The 21,813-nt window shown below is 48.1% G+C and overlaps 1 protein-coding gene across 6 annotated transcripts; it reads right to left on the minus strand.

The window, feature by feature from the left end:
* Positions 1 to 2,254: 2,254 nt before the first annotated feature.
* Positions 2,255 to 20,626, minus strand: LOC135802629 (protein gustavus-like). Of its 6 annotated transcripts, none has more exons than XM_065316238.1 (6): positions 20,415 to 20,626; positions 15,725 to 15,786; positions 5,241 to 5,553; positions 4,820 to 5,165; positions 4,502 to 4,762; positions 2,255 to 3,975 (listed from the first exon to the last, which is right to left on the minus strand). In XM_065316238.1, the coding sequence occupies exons 3-6, from the start codon at positions 5,334 to 5,336 to the stop codon at positions 3,836 to 3,838; spliced, it is 843 nt and encodes a 280-aa protein (XP_065172310.1). In that variant the 5' UTR covers positions 5,337 to 5,553; positions 15,725 to 15,786; positions 20,415 to 20,626; the 3' UTR covers positions 2,255 to 3,835. The 6 variants fall into 6 exon arrangements, with proteins under 6 accessions (XP_065172310.1, XP_065172308.1, XP_065172311.1 ...); XM_065316236.1 differs by lacking the exons at positions 15,725 to 15,786; positions 20,415 to 20,626 and adding exons at positions 9,727 to 9,842; positions 9,898 to 10,231; XM_065316239.1 differs by lacking the exons at positions 15,725 to 15,786; positions 20,415 to 20,626 and adding an exon at positions 14,611 to 14,680.
* Between the last annotated feature and the right edge of the window lie 1,187 nt (positions 20,627 to 21,813).

The following is a 21,813-nucleotide window of genomic DNA, read 5'->3' on the forward strand; positions in this document are numbered from 1 at the left end:
CGAAGTTACGTATTGCTCTCTAAAAGGATGTCCTTATAAGGAGTTCCTCTCTCTGGGGTGATCCCCACCGTAAAAATTGTTGATATGCCTGATACTTTCTGGGATGAAGCGCAGAGACATCGTAGCTGTAGGATGGGCCGGGGAGCAATGGATTCGATCGAAGCAGTGGAGACTGACCGAAAGCTGAGGCGCTCTGGGGAGATCGACCGCAGAGTCTTATAACGACACGTGCCAAAAAATTTAAAAATTTGTCACCCCTATTCCTCTTTCTTCCTATACTCTTTCTCTCTTTCTTCTTCTTCTCTTCTTACTTCTCCTATACTCTCTCTCTCCTGCTGCTACCAGTTTCTATTTGCTCCTCCACCATCTTCTACTTATTCTTATTGTTGCTTCGTTGTACTTTTTGCTTTCAAGCTATTTCTAACATTTGAATCTTGAATTTTGTGGTATGCAACCCACATTTCGTAAATTTCTTATTATTTAATAAAGCCTACAACTGAGATTCGATCCACGAACCTCTAGCATGCTAGCATATGTACATGCCACCTGAGCTACACACGGCTCTCTTTATCGGGTCTTTATTCGTTTTCTGGTGGTATAAACGTTGTTGTTTTTCTCACCTTTTTAAAAAAACAACAACATTTATGTACTCCGTTATTCGCATTTCAAATACGTGTACTATCAAATGTGGTCTTTAAATCTAATTTTGAAACGACAAAAGGAAACATAGACAAATATACTTGCAAATGCACATTAAAAGTATACTTTTATTACATGCAATCACATGAGTACATGTTGAATTTAAAATATTTGTTAAAATTGAATTATTTTCTCAGAGTATTTACTCTTATTCAAACGGTTACCTCGCTTTTCCTTAACGTCTGATAAATTCATTTCGTCCATGAAACATCTTCACTAATTGTTTAATTCATCGAATGTTAATGTCAGGTGACCTACGTGCACTTTCTCGGTTAAAATGTTCCACACAGGGACAAACAAACCACTGGGACGGACTTCTTAGCCGACGTAAGATATCCGACGGCCGACGGCCAAAACGTGCGCACATTGTAAAATCCACACAATTCTGACTTCCACGCGCGATAATTCATTAACTTCACGCCGCACTAACTCTAAATGTTATATTTGCTGATCGATTCTAATTCAACCAAGCCGACTTAAAATCACAAGCATAAGAAACGAGCAAACTAGTTACAAAGATCGACTTGTGAACAAAACACGTGTGTACCGAACAACATCGCACGATCGACTACACAAGGAAAAGATATTGCAGGCTACGTGAACAAAGCAGATATGAAAATGATAAGAATTTCAATACTCACAATTGTACACCGAGGTCCGGTTCGACTCCTTGACATCTAAAAAACAAACACAAATCAGATGCGCTGTGATTTGTGACTTTAATTCATTTTTAATTCGCTAAATTAACTAAAACTTTATAGCACCTAAATATAAAGATAACAAAAATAAGATATAAGCTAGATATAGGCTCTCTTATCGAAGGTAACTAGTTTCTTCTATTTATTATTACTATTCAAAATAAAAAACAATATATGTAATACTATAAGTGATATACAGTATTGGCAAGTATAAAGAACCATAAGTATTAGACGAGACTACTAATAATACTAAATTTGGAAACGAGCAAGTGAACACGAAATATACATGAGAACAAGAATATAAGATTAAATTATCCTTTATTGGCAAAAGCATAATAACTAATCATTCAATGAATTGATTAAATAAAAGCTGGTTTTCACTTGATGTTATTTACTCCTTTATTCCTTCATCCCTGAAGTATTGAATCGCACAAGCACGTTTCTGTAAATTGTTAGGTTGAAATGTTGACGGCATATGTGTACACTTTGTTGGCACTGTCCGAACGTTCCACGTATAATTTTAATAATAAAAATCTCAGGAAGAGCACCAACGTGCAGGATGCACAACGAGACCAACCGACGGCTAGACAGACACTGCGCCGGTTGCGCTGAACGCACCGCGTGTTACCTCCTGCAACGCCACACAAAAATTTGTTTGTACGCAGCACTGATAAACGCGTAATGCAGAATACGAGAACTATTTTCAATGTTGAAGGATCGAAGCATTGAATATAAACTCGACTGCATACATGAAACTGTAATGTAATTACCAACATCCACAAAGATGATATAGGATTGAAATTTGCCTTCCTGAAAGTATATGCCATTCAAGGATATTGAGAAAATCAAAAAATAAATAAAATTTTGCGATTTTACTCATTCTCAATTTTTGTTACTTATTACTTACACTTTATCATAGGTTTGTTTAATTTATCATCAGTATTTATATATTTATAGATCATATATTTTAATCGTTACGTTACGACTTACGAGAGACGTGTTAATTATGTTTCTCCTTGATTTAAAAACGAAAAATTAGTCTTAATAAATAAATTCCCTTTCGCGCCAGAGGGGCGTCCGACAAGAAAACAAAAAGAAATTATCATTGCTCGGAAAGACCGGGAAGTACAAGTTTCTCGTAAATATAATTAACAATTGTTCGCTCATGTCCGCGTGCTTGCGATTGCGACACGACAGCACTTCCAAAATCTTTAGCATTCGAATACTTATATTACTTTTATAAATTACATAAACACACAATTGTTCATCTCCTTTTTCTTGCACATTTTCATGTTATTAATAAAATTCCTGCAGCTTCCAAGGGTGTGTGTGTTTTCCGGAGCATTGGGGACGGGAAGGAGGGAGAAAGGAGGAGGACCTCCGGGAATGGGCGTAAAACTGGCACTTATAACTAAACATATTACAAGTAGTCAATAGTCCCTTCGTTTCTCTTCTAGTTGCACAATAAAAAGGACCGTCGAGATAAAACAAAAAGTACCTAACTACAATAATTAAATTTAGCAATTAAGAATAATATATACAAAAATAAGTCTAGACTGCCCACAGATGTTTGCGTACGCTTGGTTTTCGCGCAGAAATTGTCTCAAATTTAAATGTTGCTGTAACTATGGTTGTCTGCGAGCGGAAACGAGACGCGGATCACGGCAAACAAAACCGGAACTCGACGGACGCGCGCGCATGCTCCGTCCAAAGACAATGTGACGCGTCCGCCTCGTTTTCCAACTATTTACATCCGTCAACGCCCAAATGTCGGCGGCACATATTTACACATCTGTTTTCGCTTAAACGCTTCTTAAAATCGTAGAAACGCAGCTCTCTACAAATACATTTACATAAATATGCTATGAGATCTTTTTGCTTCGCTTTACATTGCGTTTTTCGGTTTGGTCTGCGTGTCGTCTTTTCATCATTTCATGCAAGCAGCTAAAGAGCAGCAACTATCAATAAGTAACAAAAAAATAATAAAGAAAGAAAGGCTATAATATTTAATAAAAACACGAGTCAAGCAACTAAAAATGAAAGCTGCTTCTCAGTGCGCGGAGAGCGTTCGGGGCGAATTTGGGGCGGCGAGGGTGTCTCAAAATAAAAATTAATTGGAAGCCATGATAAACGCGTTCGCGCTCCGCTCGACTTAAGCCATCCACACGCGAATCCGTGTGCTTCGTACGTTCGCCTTCCCTCCCGGCGGGGAGCTATGCCTTTGCGAGTGAACGTGGTATGTGGGTACACTTTTATAATTTTGCATTAAAAGTTAAATGGGTGAGAGGGGCAACGGTGAGACGGCACCGCGCGCTCTACTCCTCCGCCATCGCCGCAGCCACGGCCGTCGCGTCGTCATCCTCGTCGTCCTCAGAGTCCAGCTCGCCGGCCCGCTGACGGTGCTGCAGCTGGTAGAGCAACTGGCGCAGCAACAGATATTATCTTCGATCGCGGTAGAGCAGGTAGGTCTGCAGGGCGGCAGGCAGAGCCAGTGACGTCACTTTGTCGTCCAGATGCTGCTTGCCAAGCCGCTGTCGGATCACGCGGCGACACAGATCCATCAATGGTAATGGTTCGGCTAAAACACAAAAAACATGTTAGAAAAAGCGATAAATTATTATAAGTTACGCGCCGCAAGTTTTGAACATTCTAGCATGACGCGCCCATCTTGAATGGCCCGTGGATGGACAACGTTCGGATTTCGTGCCGTTTTTCGTCGACCGACGCCCGCTCGCTGACTGTGGCGGGCCCCGGACGCCCTTGAATCTCAAGGTTCTTCGCCGCGAACGCACAAAACGAATTTTAACACAACGCGCGACTTAACACACGGCAGCCCGCAGCGCACTGGTAAAGGTGGGAGATTCGCTCGGTGATCATTAAAAGAGACAAACGCGCATGTATGTGTCGGCAAAAAAACACGAGCAGCAGCGACCAAAAGGAAAAGGAGCTGTAATTGCGCGCGCGTCGAGCGGCGAGTGACCGTGAAGCGTCAGTGCGTCGACTCCTTAGCGCTTTTCGCACGCGGGTCGTGTACGTTTCGATTTTTTCGGTGTTACGGCGGGCGCGCTTAGAATTCTAGAGTAGCGTATGCGTGCAGTACTTACGATCAAGGCCACCAATGTACTTCATCGTGATTTCGCAATGGCCCCATACGGCCGACACGATTGGGTAGAGCTTTTTGCCCTTGAGGCCGCGAAATGCAATGCCCAGGTATTGCCCATCGACGACAAAGCTCAGCGTGCCCTCGTCCATGTCCAAGACGACGAGGAACTTGTCCGGCACGATGAAGGTTTCGTCCGGTTTCAATAGCGCAGGGTATGTAACACCCGCGTTATTCTTCGCGTCGTGGTACAATTTGTTGCGACCTAAAAATGTCCCAGACATTAGTATACATTCAAAAATGGCACTTTTTTCGCTTTTACCTAAATCCCAGCCCCAGGACATATCTGTGCTACCGACGAGGCTTTGATAGCCAACACTGTGCAGGGGTGCCTCGGCGGTGGCAACACCGACGACAGCATGTGTGCCACGCTGTCGTGTGCTCCAGCACACTTCCCACGTGTGCAGGCCCTTTGTGAAGCCGACTTTTCCGCGGATGCAGTCGGTGCTTTGCGCGACGGGGTGTCGGTGGAAGGTGAGCTTGTCGTCCTCCTTGACGAAGATGTTCAACGAGCGGTCGTCCGCATTCCAGCTGTATTTCAGCTGGGTCTCGCGTAGCGCTGGTGGCATATCCAGCAACATGTCGAGTCTGGGGGGTCGCGCAAAATCCTGCAAGCGCCATGCGTCAGTAAACACCCAAACACATTCAACAACAGGAAAAAAAAAACAATGATGACCACTCACTTGTGCTAGTTCCCTAGGGATAACGGGTTTGTATGGGGCGGCCGTGTCCCGATTCACGACCTTAACACCGGTGGAGACCTTCTGGCCCATGCTCATGCCACGGGCGCGTCGCCGCCCCGTCTTGCACGGCACCACCGCCGCCTTGTAGGCGCGACGCACTTCGCACGAAGAGGGCCGCGCGCCCACGAGTAGGCGATAATGTGCGCCGCCGCTGGCCGCGCCGACACCGCCACCGGCCGCCGCGGTGCTACTGCCACCCGCGCAACCGTTACTTCTCGCTGTGCTCGAACGCACTGTACTGCCGCTCTTGTACCTGCAACAAACAAACAAAACCAAATTAAGTAAAATAACAACAACAAGAACAACAACGCAAAGTAACATCACACAAAGCCACACACAAGAGAACAACAGCAATCGCAACGACCCAGGGTGCACCTACCCTCGAGGTGGAAACAAAATGTCGGCGCTGGGCGACCTCAAGGAGAAAAATTTGAAAAATGTGAACTGCACGAAATTACCGAGTGTTCGTTGGGCTACGGCTGCAGACGTGCACGACTGACATGTGTGCGATCGAAGTGGTGCGCCCCGGAAAGCCAGTTCCCCTTTGCTCGAGCCAACGCACCGTACCCAGGCGGTTTATACACACACACACACACACAAACACAACAGCAGAGACAGCCACGCGCGAAGCGCACACGAACGCGAGAGCGAACAAAACGCTAACGTACCGACACCGGCGGTTCGTTCAACGGCGAAGAAACGCCATGTGTTCAACGTTCTCGACGACCGTTCGACGAGCGCACAACGGACGGAATGAGCGCGTCGACGGAATGGATGCGAGATGATAACGAGCAAACGACCGACCGCCGGGGTACCAGTACCTGCCTGATCGCCGAAAAACCGTTCGCACGGCGGCGAAGAGAAGGGGGGCCCCGCCATAAATACGAGTAATGCGACAGGTAAATGCAATTCGCCAAAAATCGACTACCGTGCTTGTAATCCGCATTATTGTTGTGCTGGGTATATTGTCCCAAGCGCACTTTGTTCGTTATTCCGGCGAATTTCGTCGTGAACGGCAGGTAGAATTCGAATTGTGAACAGCTGGTGAAGCATAAATACATACTGTGCACTTTCAATGACCGTCTACCTGGCCAAGGGCACAAATCTTCGAACAAAATGTCGCAAAACCTAAGCCTAAGCCGCGAGCGGTCAGACATTATATGAGTTTTACTTCAATATTGTTCAAAATTTGCATGAAACGAACCGTAATAATAAAACAGGCCTGTGAAGTAAGCCAAAGCCGAAGAAATTGTTCTGCATTCAAGTTAAATACGGAATTCTAGGAATAGGAAATATTCCCTCGACAAATTACTGTCTTGGCGGAGGAGCCGGGCCCAGAAACGAGCGATTTTCGAGTAGGATTCGGCTAGACATGGTTTGCTCAGTACAGCGAATGGCAAAGCAAACAAAATCGATTTCGCACTCCGAACCCAGCACCAAGCGAGCGAAGTCGAAGGCTGGCGGCAGGCAGCCAGGCAGAGAGGTAGAAGCGAGTCGTCGGGTTGGGCCTTCGTCGCCGGTAGGGTACCCATAAAGCGGTGCGAACGCAGAGCGACCCGTCCGCCGGTCGGCGCGCCGCTACCCGTCGTCGAAGGGACGGGGCCGGCGGAGTGCACGCCGAAATGCACGCACGCACACACAGTAACACCGCGCGCGTTCGCTCAATACTCGAGCAGCAACATGGCCGCTTCGCGCGAGGGAAAAGGAAAAGCGGAGCAGCGGTGAGCAGGGAGCGCTCCGAGGGGAGGCCAACGGGTGGAGGTCGGGCGCGTGGGGCCTGGCCCCGGGTGAGTCACGCGGGCCGCCTCGCATCCCGAGGGCCGGTAGCAGGAGAGCGCCGGCGGCGCACATGTGTCGATGCACGGGGCCCTTTGTGTGCCTGTCGCTAGTTTTTAGTTACGTAGTATGTGGAATCAGCTGTTTCTTAAAATAAATAACATGCATTCACGCGGCACCCACACGAGCGCACGCCGCGTGTACAGCTGAGTCAGAATAATCAATAATACGTTACGGAATCACGAGGAAATGCCATTGAATCATGGCTGCTATTAGAACTAACTTCCATTCCATGAAAACTAACGAAAACTACTTCAGGTTCAAATCAAGCAGAGTGTCTGTCGCCGTGAAGAAGCAATGCGTTTACAAATGTGTTTATGTTTGTGAAACGCTTGGACGTGTTGCAATCGCACATAATTCAGTTTTTAGTCGTTCAAGGTCCATTCTTAGCCTTTGCTGCGCGCGTTGCTCAATCATTTTTCTAGCTCCTTGGGCGAACAGCGAGCGCGCGCTGTGGCAGTGTTCTCGGTCGCGATGCGACACGACATTCGACTTTTATTTCGGGAAGCATTGCAAAACGGAAAACAGTTAAAGAATGCGCGCGGAAAGCGCGCGATTCGGGGTCTGGACCTACTTTACTTCGAATTCAGGGCCGATCAAAAAAAATCATGCCGATGCAACGGGGTCACAAGGATCCCGAGAGCTTCTTCGCGCCACGCTCATGAATGAATTGTGTGCGCGATGGTTAAGTAATGTACGCGGCGCGCCGACCGAAACAATGTCTATTTATAACCATGTTGCTTATTACATCGATAGGAGCGAATAATAACAACAAAAAAACGGCGCGCAACAACGGCCCCCGCGACTGCTAGCTACAGTCTCGAGCAAGCGCACTGTGCGAACAAAGCGACGTGCGCCGACCGATCAGTGAACGCAACGCACAAAGAAAACGCCAGAAATTAAGTAATCAACATTGAATTCTCGACAATGAGCGGCGTCGAGCGTTGAGAAACCGAACGCGCTGAGCAGATGTAACTTGGGAGTGCGCACTCGGCAATGTGGAAACAAAAGGCATGAATATTCCGAGCGCAAATGCATCACGACGCCAAATTAAACGTACAACTCGCAACTTAAGCGAACTTCCTAAACAAATGTCGGGACAAAACTACGAAAGTCAGTAAAATTCATGAAAACAAAAGGAAACGAAAATGAGACTCGTACATACGGTCGTAATCGCGGCGTGCGCATAATACAAACAACAAAAACAAGTGGAATTAAAACCACATTAGCGCACTTTCAATTGCATCGTGTTGTGTCGAGGACTAGGCCGGTGCTAGACATGTGAGAAAGCTGCTTCTGCCACCACATGGATGGCATGATCACAGCTGTTCCACAGACCCGCACCCGAGATGGGTCGTCTGGTCGCATCAGGTACAGAAACAGCGTACCACGGAGAGCCTCCAAAGAGGCTCGAAACTTTAAAACTTCAAAATTATGCGGCGCGGTAGTACGGGTAGGTAGCGTTGTTGGTTTTGAAAGCTCGGTGCTTCTTCGAAATGTTTAGGAGCAAGCAACAGCAGCCACAAGAGCCTCGAAACGCAGGTAGAAACCAGCGGACTGTTTGCTCGCGCAGGTAAATCTCGGGGAAAACGTGTGAGTGTGTGCAGTGGCATGCCGTGCCAACAAAGAACGCGCGGCGACGCGGCAATAATGAAAAAGTAAAAAAAAAAAAAGTTCAAGGTCGATTCGTTTCAGGTCGTTCGTTTCCTCCGAAGCGCGGCGGAGAGTCTCGTCTAGCGAGGCGCGCTGACGCTGGGAAGAAACCCATGGAAGGAACCACCGCGAGCGACGAGGAAAGAAGGAGGCAGGCGACACAATGCATGCGGACACGCACGAGAATTTCGAGTTCGAGGAGAGCCCAAACGAAGCGAAACAACAACGAGAAACGAACCGAGCCGAGCCACAACAACCACATGGTCGGCAACAAAAGTCTAGGTCTGGAGACCTCGAGGTGATTCAACAAAAGATTCGAGCAAATGGTCGAAACGCACACACACACACCCGACAGGGGACCGAGAAGTGCAGAGGAGACGAGAACTTGAATGAAACGCAAGAAACCAAACAGGAATTTGAAAATTTCACAAACACAGAGTGTGACTACGCTGCTGCCCCGATGAATATTCAACAATTGTTAGTAGTCGAACAATTAAACAAAGAATTCTGGTAGCCAGACCGCATGGAAAACGAACAAACAAAAGAAAAATCTCACAAAACCACTGAAGGAAGAGATTTGCTCAATTAAAACATGGCGCAAGCAAAAGAAAAATCGACGAAGAATGCATTAATCTTCAACAAAATGGGCTCAAAATGAACGCATCAACATTTTTCTTCTTCTACATTGACTTCAAGATGGATTGCATGCATGACTATCGGTTAAAGAAGTGATTTTCCCCCTTGATTTGTTCATTTTCCGGGCCTTGTCTGCAAAATTCTTCGCCATTTTCTCTGCTTTGACATGGATCCCACATGGTTTCCTAATTTCTGAAGCACATGGCCGCATTCACGCACACATCGCCACACACAAAAGTTACACAGAGAAAGATAAAGGTAGTTTCGGAGGATTGTGGACTGCGTTTCGCATGCTACTCACTTGCGTCGCTCAATCTCCATCGTATTTCGCACCCCTAGCGCCCTATAGCACCCCGAGCAAAGCAAGCTCGCTCTTCTCGTGGGCTTTGTGCGTTCTGCTACTTCCTATCACCAGCGCTGCAGTGCAATGTGTGAGTGTGAGAGTGAGAGAAGATGGTAATGTAAAACGCACCACATATGAATGTCTCTTTTTTTGTTTCGTTGGAAGGCGACTTCGTGTAAGAAACGCAGTTACATTATCACCGTGAGAGACACGCACAATATCACTTGCACTAGCATTTGTACCACACGCACTGCACAACACACGTGGTTGGGAACACCGGCGAAGAGAGAATTGCAATCGCGACGGCCTCTTCCGTTTTGGTGGCGCGGATTTTAAATTTAAAAACGCAACGGTCGTCGGCGAGTGCGCGCGCGCAGTAGTCGCAGCGAGAGGTATGTGTGTAAGCGGAAAACGAGTCACGACGAGATGGTTGTGCGACGACTGCGGCTCCGACGCGCGCTGCGGTCGCTGACGAACTGCCGGCGGCAAATGCAGAACGCACGGTGCGCGCCCGTCATCCCTACCATCCACATCGTCGGCCTCGCGCGAACCCAACCCGAGTCGGCGCGAACGCGCTCGGCGAATCGCCAGTTTTTACTTTTACCCTTTTTGTTTTTACTTTTTTACATTGCTCGTAACGCGCGTTCGCTTTTCTTTCCGTTGGGAAACAACGTGATAGATGAAAATTCGTGGAAATCAAGGCGTTAGTCACGCCGAGCGTGGCAAAACTTTGATTGACCGCGCGCATTAGTTTTCAAATCACATTATTTCCGTGCACACTCGGTGTATTGCATTGTTACACAAACCGACGAACAACAGCCGCGAGTTTCGGTTTGTTTCGTCATTGTACACAACGCGCGGCGCACGGTTCCCATCATCGAGACGTGCGTTTGTTTTCTCGCTAGTTATCGATTATGACGTCATGAAAGCGGCCAAGAACGACGCAAACAGCGTGTGTGTGTGCATGCGGGAGCACAATTTTTGCATTTCGCCGCACCACGAGTTGCATGCGATTTCGATATAGGGTTGTTGCTGTGGTGGTGTATTCGCGAAGCGCGTTCGCCGCCGACGGTTGGCCGCGCGCGATCAATAACACACGCGCACACAGGACGGTTGAACCCGTGCGCAATACTCTCACACACACACAGTGAAACAGGGTGTAGAGTCGAGGGGTGGCAGCGCGGCAGCACGTCATGTGCCCCCATCGGCCGTGATGCATGCGCGCGTGGAATTCAAACTTCGCCTCAAACTCGAAACTCGGCGCGCCAACAAAAGCAAGAAAATGCACTCGCTTTAAAGGGGAACTGCGCGTCCAACCCCACGGACGCCGGGTTTGTTAAAGTCGCCCGGCGTCGCTTCGAATAATTGATGATGCGCGTCGGGCATCCGCAACACTAACACTGATGGTGGACGAGTTTCACTCAAATTAGGAACAACAATCAGTGTTATTATTCCACGCCGCGCATACACACACACACACACACACATATTGGTTAATAACAAGTTTTTCGCAAAAATATAATTAGCCAAATGTGTAACATAATTGCAAAACGGTGTTAAGGTGAATTTCGGCAAGGATTTCGCTCGGGCGCGCGCACACGCGGAGAAATTCATTGTTCTCTCCGCTCTGAGGAAACCGCCAACAACGATTTTCTCTCCTTCGTCCGCCAACTTGCGAAAACCAAACATTACATTGCAGTGATGCAAGCGCACGACGCGCTCACACAAATTTCAAAATTTAACCTTAGGCTTAAAATTCACCGCTCACACTCGTCGACGACGACGCGACGCAGAAAAGCGCCTTGGCCCATTTTAGCATCGAAAGATAATGCCTGCCGCTGCGAAAAAAGACACACACTTTTTTTTATTTTCACTCGTGTGTGCTGAATTCGCGTCGTGTCGCAGATGCACATCATCATCACACAACACGCGTAAACACTTCGATAAACATGCCGTTTTCTAAACATTCGTGTAGAATTAGAATCGAAGCAACAACAATTACGATAATCTACCAGGAACGAAACGATTAGATCTACGAGTGAATCGATAATTGTCAAGATACACCCCGTTGATGTTTGTTGTAACAATGATAAGCTTCTAAGTAAGATATTGAGCGTACTTTATCGACCGTTAAGTTCATAATGGCGCCCGATAAGCCGTGTTTCTGACTCAGAACTGTGTTTGGTAAATATTCCAACGAGCAACATGCAGAAATCGGCAATAAAATAACCCGAGTTTAATCGGCAAACAATTAAACAGTTTTCTTTCGGTAGTTTCATGACTAATAACAATAAAAATTCCTTTACAATCACGAAATGTAAACAAAATTTTGTTTAGAAACAATCTCTCCGCTGGGAAATATTTGGTAGTCGACAAAAACGACGAAAAAAAAAAAGGGTTTCCATTGCGAGATCAATATCTAAACATCACATGGCGTGCATTTTGAAGCGTTCTCGCCCGAAAAATGATCAAACAACGTTTCGGTTCGAGCGCCTTGCAGCGGCTGCTGGTGGTGCATCGCACGAAACAAAAGACCCAACAATAACTTAACACAGCTGACGCGGCGCGTTCGCCCAGGTGAAATGTGGGGAAAACGTCGAAACCGGTTTGTGGTATAATTTTCCTCTTGGTGCGCGCTAGACGCCCAGCCGAAGGCACACCGCGAGTCTAGCCGGGTACAGCTCTCGATCTAGGTGCGAAAAAAATCAAACCGACACGAAGATACAAAGTCGACGAGACGAGGGCAAGGGCAAAGAGTAAAAGATGCGCTGACGGTCGAGATAGTTGAAAGAGACTTTCAACTACGGAATAAAATTCGACAATGAGAAATGGAATAAATACTAGTTTCAAAAACTTCGGTGTAGTAGAGAAGCTGAATAGATTTCTATTTAACATTCTAAGTGACCAGAAAATGACCGTTATTTCCAGTTACAAAACGCTCTTGCCCTTGGAAGAATAGATATGTCTCAATTTCATCAAAAAGGTCAAAATAATTTTAAAAATAGAGCATGCCGGGATGCCTCACGAGCAGAAACAACAACGCTCCTCGTGGATATCATCCACATAAATAAACCCGCGGCGAAGAAGTGGAAAAAACAACAACCATGATATCGGGCGGCAGCAAAGGAGCGCAAAGATGCACCGCACAGCGCGCGACTGGGATATAAATACGCGACACGCACCGCGTCCGCGGCGATTAAAAATGACGAAAGCGGCGAGCGCGCAACCTGGCCGCGAGCGCAGACGTTAAAAACGCGCGACTTCTTTTCATGTACGAATGTTATTTACGTGTCGACATGCGCACGACCTTGGACGAGAAACGACGCTCGCTGTGAGAGCGTGCCCGAAGCGCGAGAGTCGATTTCGCACCGGCGGTTTTTGACACTGGTTGGAGGAGATGCATGCATTACAACAATGAGAAAATCGCGGCTGCTTTTTGTCTTCTTCGGGCTGCTCCAATCTGCGCTGGTCGGCTTTGAACGCAAAAAATGTGGGAGGAAGGGATGCAATTAAAGACCGCTGCGAAATCGACGCGCGTTCATAATCCGCTCTCGCACGCACCACAAATCGAACGGAAAATGATGTTGGAAACGCGCGTTTTCAACGCTGGAAGGCTGGAATTAGTTCTATAAATAGTCGAAATCGGCGACGCGCACTCTCGTTTTATTCCTGCACAAGTGCACTCAGTGCGCAGACGAGCGCAAGTGCATCGCTGCTGCTGGCTGCTTAGATGTAAATTTAGGCGTATTTAAAGACCTTTAACTCTTTTTCGGCGATTTACTGTCATTGAACTCGCGCGCCGGCTGCATACTTACACACACAGAGCGTACCCAACCGTTGAAAGAATGGCAGAAGAAAAAAAAAACGTCGTGTCTCACCTGAAAACAAACGAATCGGATGAGTAAGTTGCTGTTTGATATGCAAAAACATTCAAATTTAACATTTCAAGTACCCAGATTACAATACATTTACATTCGAGATTCATGAGTAAGACAAACTTCGGTGAATTAAATAATCCACGCGAGTTTAGTCACACAGCGCGTTGGAAAAAATCCCGCGATTTTTGGCAAAACACGCCGGGCGTCAATTATTTAACGATTTGTGCAGCCGCGATAACAGCAGTGTGGCTGCGAATGGCGCAATGGCAATAAATAAATAAGGACGGCGCAACCTTGCAGGCGTAACTCGCGTTCGCGTACTTAGCGATTTGCTCATTAAGACGATTGTTATTACCTCATTCCATAGAGCTTTCGCAGTTTCATTGAGAATCGTAAATCTCGCTGCGCGCGGACCATTTTTGCGCGCAAAAACCACGCGTGTTTGAATTCGTAGATGAATTGAAATGCTGAAATCACGTTTTTACTGAAAATTTTCGTGTGCGCGCCGAAAATGAAAATGACATTGAACTGATTTGTTATGTTTTGATGTACATACAAAACTCAGTATGTTGCTATAGTGATGATTTTGAGTAAAAGAAAGTTTAAGTTGTATTTTCGGATGGTTCTCCTCCAAGGACGATTTCGGGACGATGGGTAAAAAAAAAAGGCACCGAATGTGGTCGAGCGACCGCACAATTCCATACACCGGAAATACCTGCTGACGTCACGAGCACACAAAGTGCATGCAGTTAGTCACAGGAAACTCGAATTCGAACGCGTAACCCGAGAGACATGAGAAACCGACCGGGAGGCGAAAAAATAGTTACCAAGCGGGCGCGCGAAGCCACAGCGCACACGGACAAAAGAGGCCAGCAGCGAGCGGCGGAAAAAGGCACAAAACGAGGAAACGAGGCGCATTGTGCGTGCGACCGGGGCGAAGCACAACCAACAACCAAGGTGTTACCTTGTTTCCATAGTAGGCTGAAAGGAGCGAAAGTACCCGCGTTGTCGTTGGTGCGTGGGCAGGTGATGTGGCTGATGATGATGTCGCAGGACGAAATCGGCAGTCGGCAGAAGACAGCCGACATACGCGCGTCGGCCGCCGCCCCAGCAGGCGGCGGGCGCGCCGGCACGTCGCAGCGGAGCGTGAAAGAGACCACCAGCGGCGGGTAGCACCAGACCGAGGTCGTCGCCGACGCCCGAGATACGCGCACTCACGAAGCACCGTACAAATGCCGCCGGCGAAAGGGCGAGCGGATGCGGCGGCTGGTGCAGGTGATGGTGGTGATGCACGAACAGGGGCGGCTTGCCACCGGCGCGCAGCACTAGTCCGGGCGGCGGCGATGTGTACACGGGTAACACTGCAACGGCGGCGGATGTTGAGGGCGATGGAGGCGCGGACGACGTTATCATGACCGCTGCGCCGGCCAGCACTACTGACGCGACGCCACTGCCGCCGGGCGCACGTCATGCGATCGAAGACGTTGGTGTGCCCTAGCGCCCACCGAACACATCCGACCACCCGCCGACGCCGCCCGAATACTACCCCCACCATCCAAATCCCACAGCCCTCACAAAGGAATACTCAATTCAGAATGAAAACACCCTGTATCTCCTGCATAACAAAACTTTAAAAACTCCTACAATTAAAACCCATGGGTTTTAATAGAAATGACTCAGAATATAACATGTCGCATGATAAACGAACATTCGATGGTGGATAATTACAACAAAATACAAGTCATTGATCGAGAACGTTGTTCGCGAATGTTGATCGCAATAATTAGCATCGCACGTTCGAGCGGGGGCCTTCGAATGCGGCCGTGAAGGCGCGAGGCGGCGCGGCCGCGATGCCGGCTGGGAGTTTATTGATCCGCAGCAGGCAGCAAACGCGGCGTGTTGTTAGGGGTTACTGCACCCTGCCTGCACCCTTTTCCGTGGACGCGCGACGAGGGGGAGGCAAGGCGCGTGCACGCGCTGTGGCTGATAGGGGGATCCTCGCTCTCTCCACCGGGGCGCGCCGAAAAACCCGATTCGACTTTCAATTTCGACGCGGCCAGCAACAAACTGAAACTCACCTTATTTGTGCGTCGGCGCGCGCAGACGATCAGTTGTTTTCCTTGGCGACGTCATTCTTATTCTGCGAACAAAGGAGACAACATTTATTTTCACATTCGGCAAACAATGCGCTCGGAATTTTTAAGGTTAAGCAACTTCCTTTTATGACTGCAAACATGAATAAAGGAGGACATGCACACACATGCACACGCGATACAAATTGTATGCGCGCTGTGTTTTAATTTCGTGAATGAACATCCAACGATTGGGGTGCGTTTGATATGAACATATGTCACGGCAAAGTGGAAATGTCATAGCGGCGATGCGCGACACTTCCTCGCGCTGCTCAGCAGCCAGTGAACAAAAGACGAAAAGCGGCAAGTCGCGCCGCCGCGTCACACCGCCGTCCCCATCGTCGTCGTCAGCTGCTCTCGTAGCACAACAGCGCAGCCATGGTGCGTGCGAGCGGCGTGACGAAGCAGCGCGCGCGCCGCGCCGGCCGAAGAAGTCGTTGAACTATGAAGGTTAACAAATTACACTTTATTTTTTCTCGTTCCTTTCGCGTCAGGCGCGCGCGCGCGCCGGCCGGCCTGGTCGGTCGGTCGGTCAGCGTCGTCGTCGTCGGCGCGGGTGCGACGTCGCGGCCGGCTTTTGCTTTTGTTCCTTCCAGCGCACGCGCGCGCGGAAAACGGCTCAGTCGGTTGAGAGAGAGTCCTTGGCGGCTCACGCCCAGCGGCGGCGCGCGCCCGTAAGTAGGCCTCGCCGGCACACACACACTGTTGCCATGGCGACCCGCCACCGGCGGCTCGGGCGACCGCGTCGTTCAGTCGCCCGCTTAATGAGAAGTGCAAACCGACGAAGGCCTTGGCAGCGGTCAGTACCGCAACCGATACAAGGAAATCGTCGGCGCAGGATACAGGATGTTACGCGCAAATCTTCGCCTCCATTGTTATTCCTACCAGAAATCATGGCGCGACTTCAACCAACTTCTTATACGCATTTTTTACCAACACACAAACCAGGAAATACACTTTTCTGTAGCCGAACTTTTTCGAAACTTAGACTTCAAATATATTAAAGTTTGAAATGAATTTTTATTGGTGCCTTTCCATTCCAAATAATAATCAACGACGAAGTAGCCATGAAACCGACTTTACGACTTTTATTACAACGACAATTAAAAAACATGTAAAAATATCGAATTAAATCCTGCCTTCGCAACCGGCGAAATTTCCTAGGCAATTTCAATATCTCTCGGCGAAGAAACGCGATTGCGAAACCAATTACCGATAAGTACCGACACGACGTGCGGGTACTACCAAGGTTGGCTAATTGAACTAACTAAAATAATTCGTCAAAGAAATGCGCCGAACGCAACAAAAAATATTACACACAGCAAAGGTCAGCCGAAAAAAAAAACCCACAAATTTATAACCAACTGAGACGGACAGTCTTGACTCCCAGTCTGACTGACAGTCCGACTGTCCGCTGCAGTAACAAAAACTCCGAAAAGACTAAATCAGACACACAGCGCCATCTACCAACACAAACCGCAAGTCGCGCACAGAAAACCTGCAATACCACCGGCGCACAATTCAAACGAGAAACCTGTAATTTCGCGCGAAACGCAGTGTCACACACAATGCGATATCGCGCCTCTTCACATTACACTTCTTCACCGAACCGAAGTGAAAAAAAATTCCATGCGCTTGCATGTAACGCTAGTAGCATGCCCGATAAGCGCTAATCACGCCCGGTCAGATTATATGATAAGAGCGGCTTGTCGATGTCTAGTCTGGCGGCGATAACCGTCGCAAAGTAAAGAAACAACAACACCTTTCTCGGCGAGCAGGAAACACGATTAGCGGCACCATCAGGTGATACGCACGCATGTGGAAAATCTCGATGAGTAACAATCAACGATACACAACTAATAATCGTCAATGTCTGCGACGGCGTGATGATAGTGTGTTTCAATTGAAGTTTTTCTTAGTCACGGTCAAACATCAGCTGGAAATAATGGCGATTCACTTGCATTTTGCGTGTTTCATCGCTTATTTATCTCCAAATTCGCGATATCCAGGCGAGAACTTGCGCAGATTTCCTGCTGACTCTGCAAGAATAACTGGGAGATGATTTGTAACATGAGAATTTTATCATAAAGCGTTGTTTCTAAGAAAAAGTGATAAAAAATGAATAAAATTGGCAAAAAGCAAAGTGGGACACCAAAGTTCTTCACCTCCTAAGAGGTGAAATCAAATGTTTAATACTCGAATTACTGTGTCAACAATTTGTGCCGATATAATTGCCGACAAATTAAAATATCAACAATTTAATTGCATAATAATTAATCGTGAATCGCGACTCACCGGCGGGGAAATTTCGGTCAATAGCTAATTATCGAACTTGGATGGCTCCCGAGTGACATTGAAGATGATTACGTAATTGTCCGCGGTCGGAATGCGAGGATTCGTTCAAAAGTGATGCACGCGACAAATCATATGATTCACACGGTGGCGCGCGGCATTTATAAACGCTGACCAGCTCAAAAGTCGTCGTCGTCGTCGTCGACACGCGCTTGAAAGTGAACGCGAATTTCGCGAAGCTCTGCAAGAGATATGCATGCATAGAGATACACAACAACAACTGAGCACGTACTCCATATATTCCGGCGACCTCCGCGCTCTTGCGACGAAAAATCAACGCGTGACCGACTTAAAATCATGTCGCCGAGGAGCCACCTCCGAGAAAAAAGCCGCGCGCACGCCGATGGCGGAGACCTTGAAGGTGTGCAACTATTACTAAAAGCAATAACAAATACGCGGCGCGAGCCGAGCCATGAAACACATTCAGCTGCTGCTGCAGTCGTCGATATCGCGCGCACAACGACGACGAAATTTTCGCAACATTTCTTTTTTACGCGTTCGCGCGCGCGCGAGCCGCGCGCAACAAATAATTAAGTTGTACCAATTTCCGAAGGTCGCGCGACCCAGCCCCAAGACTGGATGGATGAATTCCCAAATCCCAATATTCCAACACCTCACGAGTAAACAAGATTCATCAACAGCACACGCCGAAACACAGCGGAGGACGTAAACAATCGCGACGTTATCGTCACGAACATGTCAATAAATTAATGAGAAACCTATTTATGAATTGGGTGAATTAGCGTGCTTGACCCGGCGAAATCATCATCGCCGTCGTCAGCGCGTTAATATTATTAAACAAATTCGCCGTCCGCAGCCATCACTCACCGTGCGTGTATGCATATATTCACGCTGAATGTTTTAAGAAGTTACACGTTTGACATTTACCAACAATAAACACACAAGCGTGTGTTTCAATGTCACAAATCGCTGCAAGAGACGCGAATATTTGTGTCTCCTGCCAATTGTAACAATTTATTGTGCAAAATCTAGGTAATTATCGTCTTGGCAATATGTTTTAATCGTGGTTGCGTTGTTTTATTGCACATTTCACGTCAATATTTTGCCGTGAAATCTTGTTTGTTGTTCGCGCCGGCAGAAAGGTTGAGTGACCCTTAAGTGATCGCGGCCCGATGGCAATCAGCATTAATTGAACTCTCTCGGTTTATTAAACAATTTGATAAACAAGCACGGGCGGGCGATGGCACTAGCGGGGCCCGTTCGGGGAGGGCGCATTGTATGCAAATCCGGGCGGCGGGCGCGCATTGTCAGAGGTCGAAAAACCGAAAAATTTCAGCTGGCCCACAACCCGGAAACTCACGCGCGCGCCGCAATTTATGCAAACACAGCAAGTTTGACATTTGCCGAATATTCGCGCGGCCAACTTCCTTATTGCAACACGCGCGTGTTTTCGACGCAAACACTTCCGTAAAACTCGCTCGTTGCGACTATCAGCAACATACTCGTCGATGCGCATCGCGAAATAAATCGTAACGTGCGAATGCGGACCGATTTACAAACTTTGTTGAGGCATCAACCACTTCAACATTGTTCGGGCTGTCGCAATTTTCCTGCGATTCCTGCTGCATGCATGAGAACACGCGCGCGGATTGCCAAAAACCTCGCGAAACAATTCCTCTCTATCTCAACACACACACACACACGTTGTTAATGAATGCTAATTCCACTCGACGTCGAAATGTTTCAAACTTTTCAATTACTTACGATAGCATGCATGACTTTCAAGCGAGTATTGCTCAAGAAAACTACGACGTGAGAAGCAAACTGGAGTCGCACACAAGTTGAGCGCAGCCAGTAATCACGACTCGCAGCGAAAATAATCATTTCTGACCGTTTACACAACAACAATGTTTGTTTGCAACTATGGCACGACCTTGAAACCCCTTAGGCGGTCTTCGCTGGCTGTTTACGCGAATCGCTGGTTTCGCATGCATGAGAATATATCGCGGGGGAGCGCCGCGCGCGTCGCGATGCCGTAATTGCGACAGAAAATGGCGGCGGGCGCCGCACCACGACCTACCCCATGCGCCGCCAATCATTCAACCCCCGAGAAACCCTTTTTGACATCAATCAATCGCGGAATTACACCGAAATCCAACATTTTTAGTGATTTTCTAGCTGTTTTTATGTGTATGAGTGATGTTAAGGTGGAAGGACGAGTGTGCGTCGATGGGTTTGACATCACCTCGAGAGTGTGAGGTTGCAGCGAGCTCGCAGCTCGAGCGCAAAGCGAGGATGCGTCGTGTTTACATTTAGCACTCACCATAATGTCCTCGATGCGATGTGTATGCACACACACGGGCTGGCTGGCTGGTTTATCCACCAACGGATTGTCGCTCGTCGCACTATCACCACCGAGAGAGTCCGGGCGCGATCGCGCGCTGGCCTTTGTTTTGTTTGCAAGTGCAGCGCGGCGCGCGCTGGGCGTTCGTTCGTTCTTCGATATTTTTAGCCGCTCGTGTTTACACGCGCTCACATCACGTCGCACTTCGCACACTGGGGTTGCTGCTGCTGCTGCGGCTCTTCTGCACACGCACACACTGCGTCGGTACGGCGGCTGTGGTGTGTTTCTCCTGCTGGTTTCGGAGGCGCGGTACGTCGTCCTCGCGGGCCCGTGTCACTGCGTGCACTGCGCGCTGGGTGAGCGTCGACGGCGCGTTATAATCGCGGCGCTCGCACGCACCACGGCTGGCGTGAAGGCGACCCGGCGCGCGCGACGATGATGCCTCGCAGTCTCGGCTGCGTTTCGCGACAGGTCACAGTTCGGGCGTGTGGCGTGGATTCGGCGATTTTGCAGCCCGAATCTGGTATTCTCATACCGCAACGGTGCGCGAATTGTTGTGTCGGTCGCTTTGCGGCTTTGACGCGCGCGTCCGAAGGGGGTCGGTGCGGCGCTGTGCGCGCTTGCAGCGCTCTGTGTGCTCTGCGCACCGCACACCAACGCCATCTACCTACCTTAAACTCAACCCGCCGCACCATCGAAATGCTAACATAACTGTAGTTTATTCATTTATGCGCTGATAACAAACAGTAAACATACTCACAGGTCAACGCTCATCATTTATCACACCAGGAATAATCAGAAACCAAAAGTGGTGCAGTCCCGAATAAATTCACACAATAAATCACCGGTTTGAATTCGCGCATGCGCAGTACCCACACACGTCAACGCGAATCCAAACTCGCTGCAGTGCGTTTTCTAAGTAAAAACTTAATATTTATTGGACATTAACTAAAAACATCCTAACGTAATACAAAGTAATTGTTATTCCACCATAAATATTATGATAATGATGATAAAACTGCTAATATAACCTACTGGCAGTATATGATAGTGTTTTTTTCCTCATCTGCTCTCCACACACAATCATTCCAATTCATTCGCAGCATCATCGCGACTCGTTAATGTGTGTTAACATCGAATCAACTGAAACAGTTATCGCCAGGCGACGCAAAGCCGACTAAAATGAATCAAAAACGTGAGAAAACGATAACAACGGCAAATCGAGTTAATTAAACACCTATTAACTTACAGTGTACATACGAATGCTAGACACGCGGCCCGCGAAGGCGCACGCTCACAAAATTTGTCATAGAAATTCAACACATCATCATCATCATCATCGTCCATCATTCGAACCCCCCGCAATCATCCACTTCGC

This window comes from Atheta coriaria, unplaced genomic scaffold, assembly GCF_025399875.1.
Source record: "Atheta coriaria isolate IRGN ID8LTWV9N9 unplaced genomic scaffold, Caltech_Dcor_3.1 hic_scaffold_42_pilon, whole genome shotgun sequence".
NCBI lineage: Eukaryota > Metazoa > Arthropoda > Insecta > Coleoptera > Staphylinidae > Dalotia > Dalotia coriaria.

Excerpts from the sequence above, each read along its gene's own strand:
- LOC135802629 (XM_065316236.1), bottom strand. The coding sequence starts at position 9,746 with ATGGAGATTGAGCGACGCAA. Across the intron at positions 5,554-9,726 it reads ATGGAGATTGAGCGACGCAA|GTACAAGAGCGGCAGTACAG; the intron begins GTGAGTAGCATG and ends TGTTTGTTGCAG. Across the intron at positions 3,976-4,501 it reads GTACATTGGTGGCCTTGATC|CCGAACCATTACCATTGATG; the intron begins GTAAGTACTGCA and ends TTTGTGTTTTAG.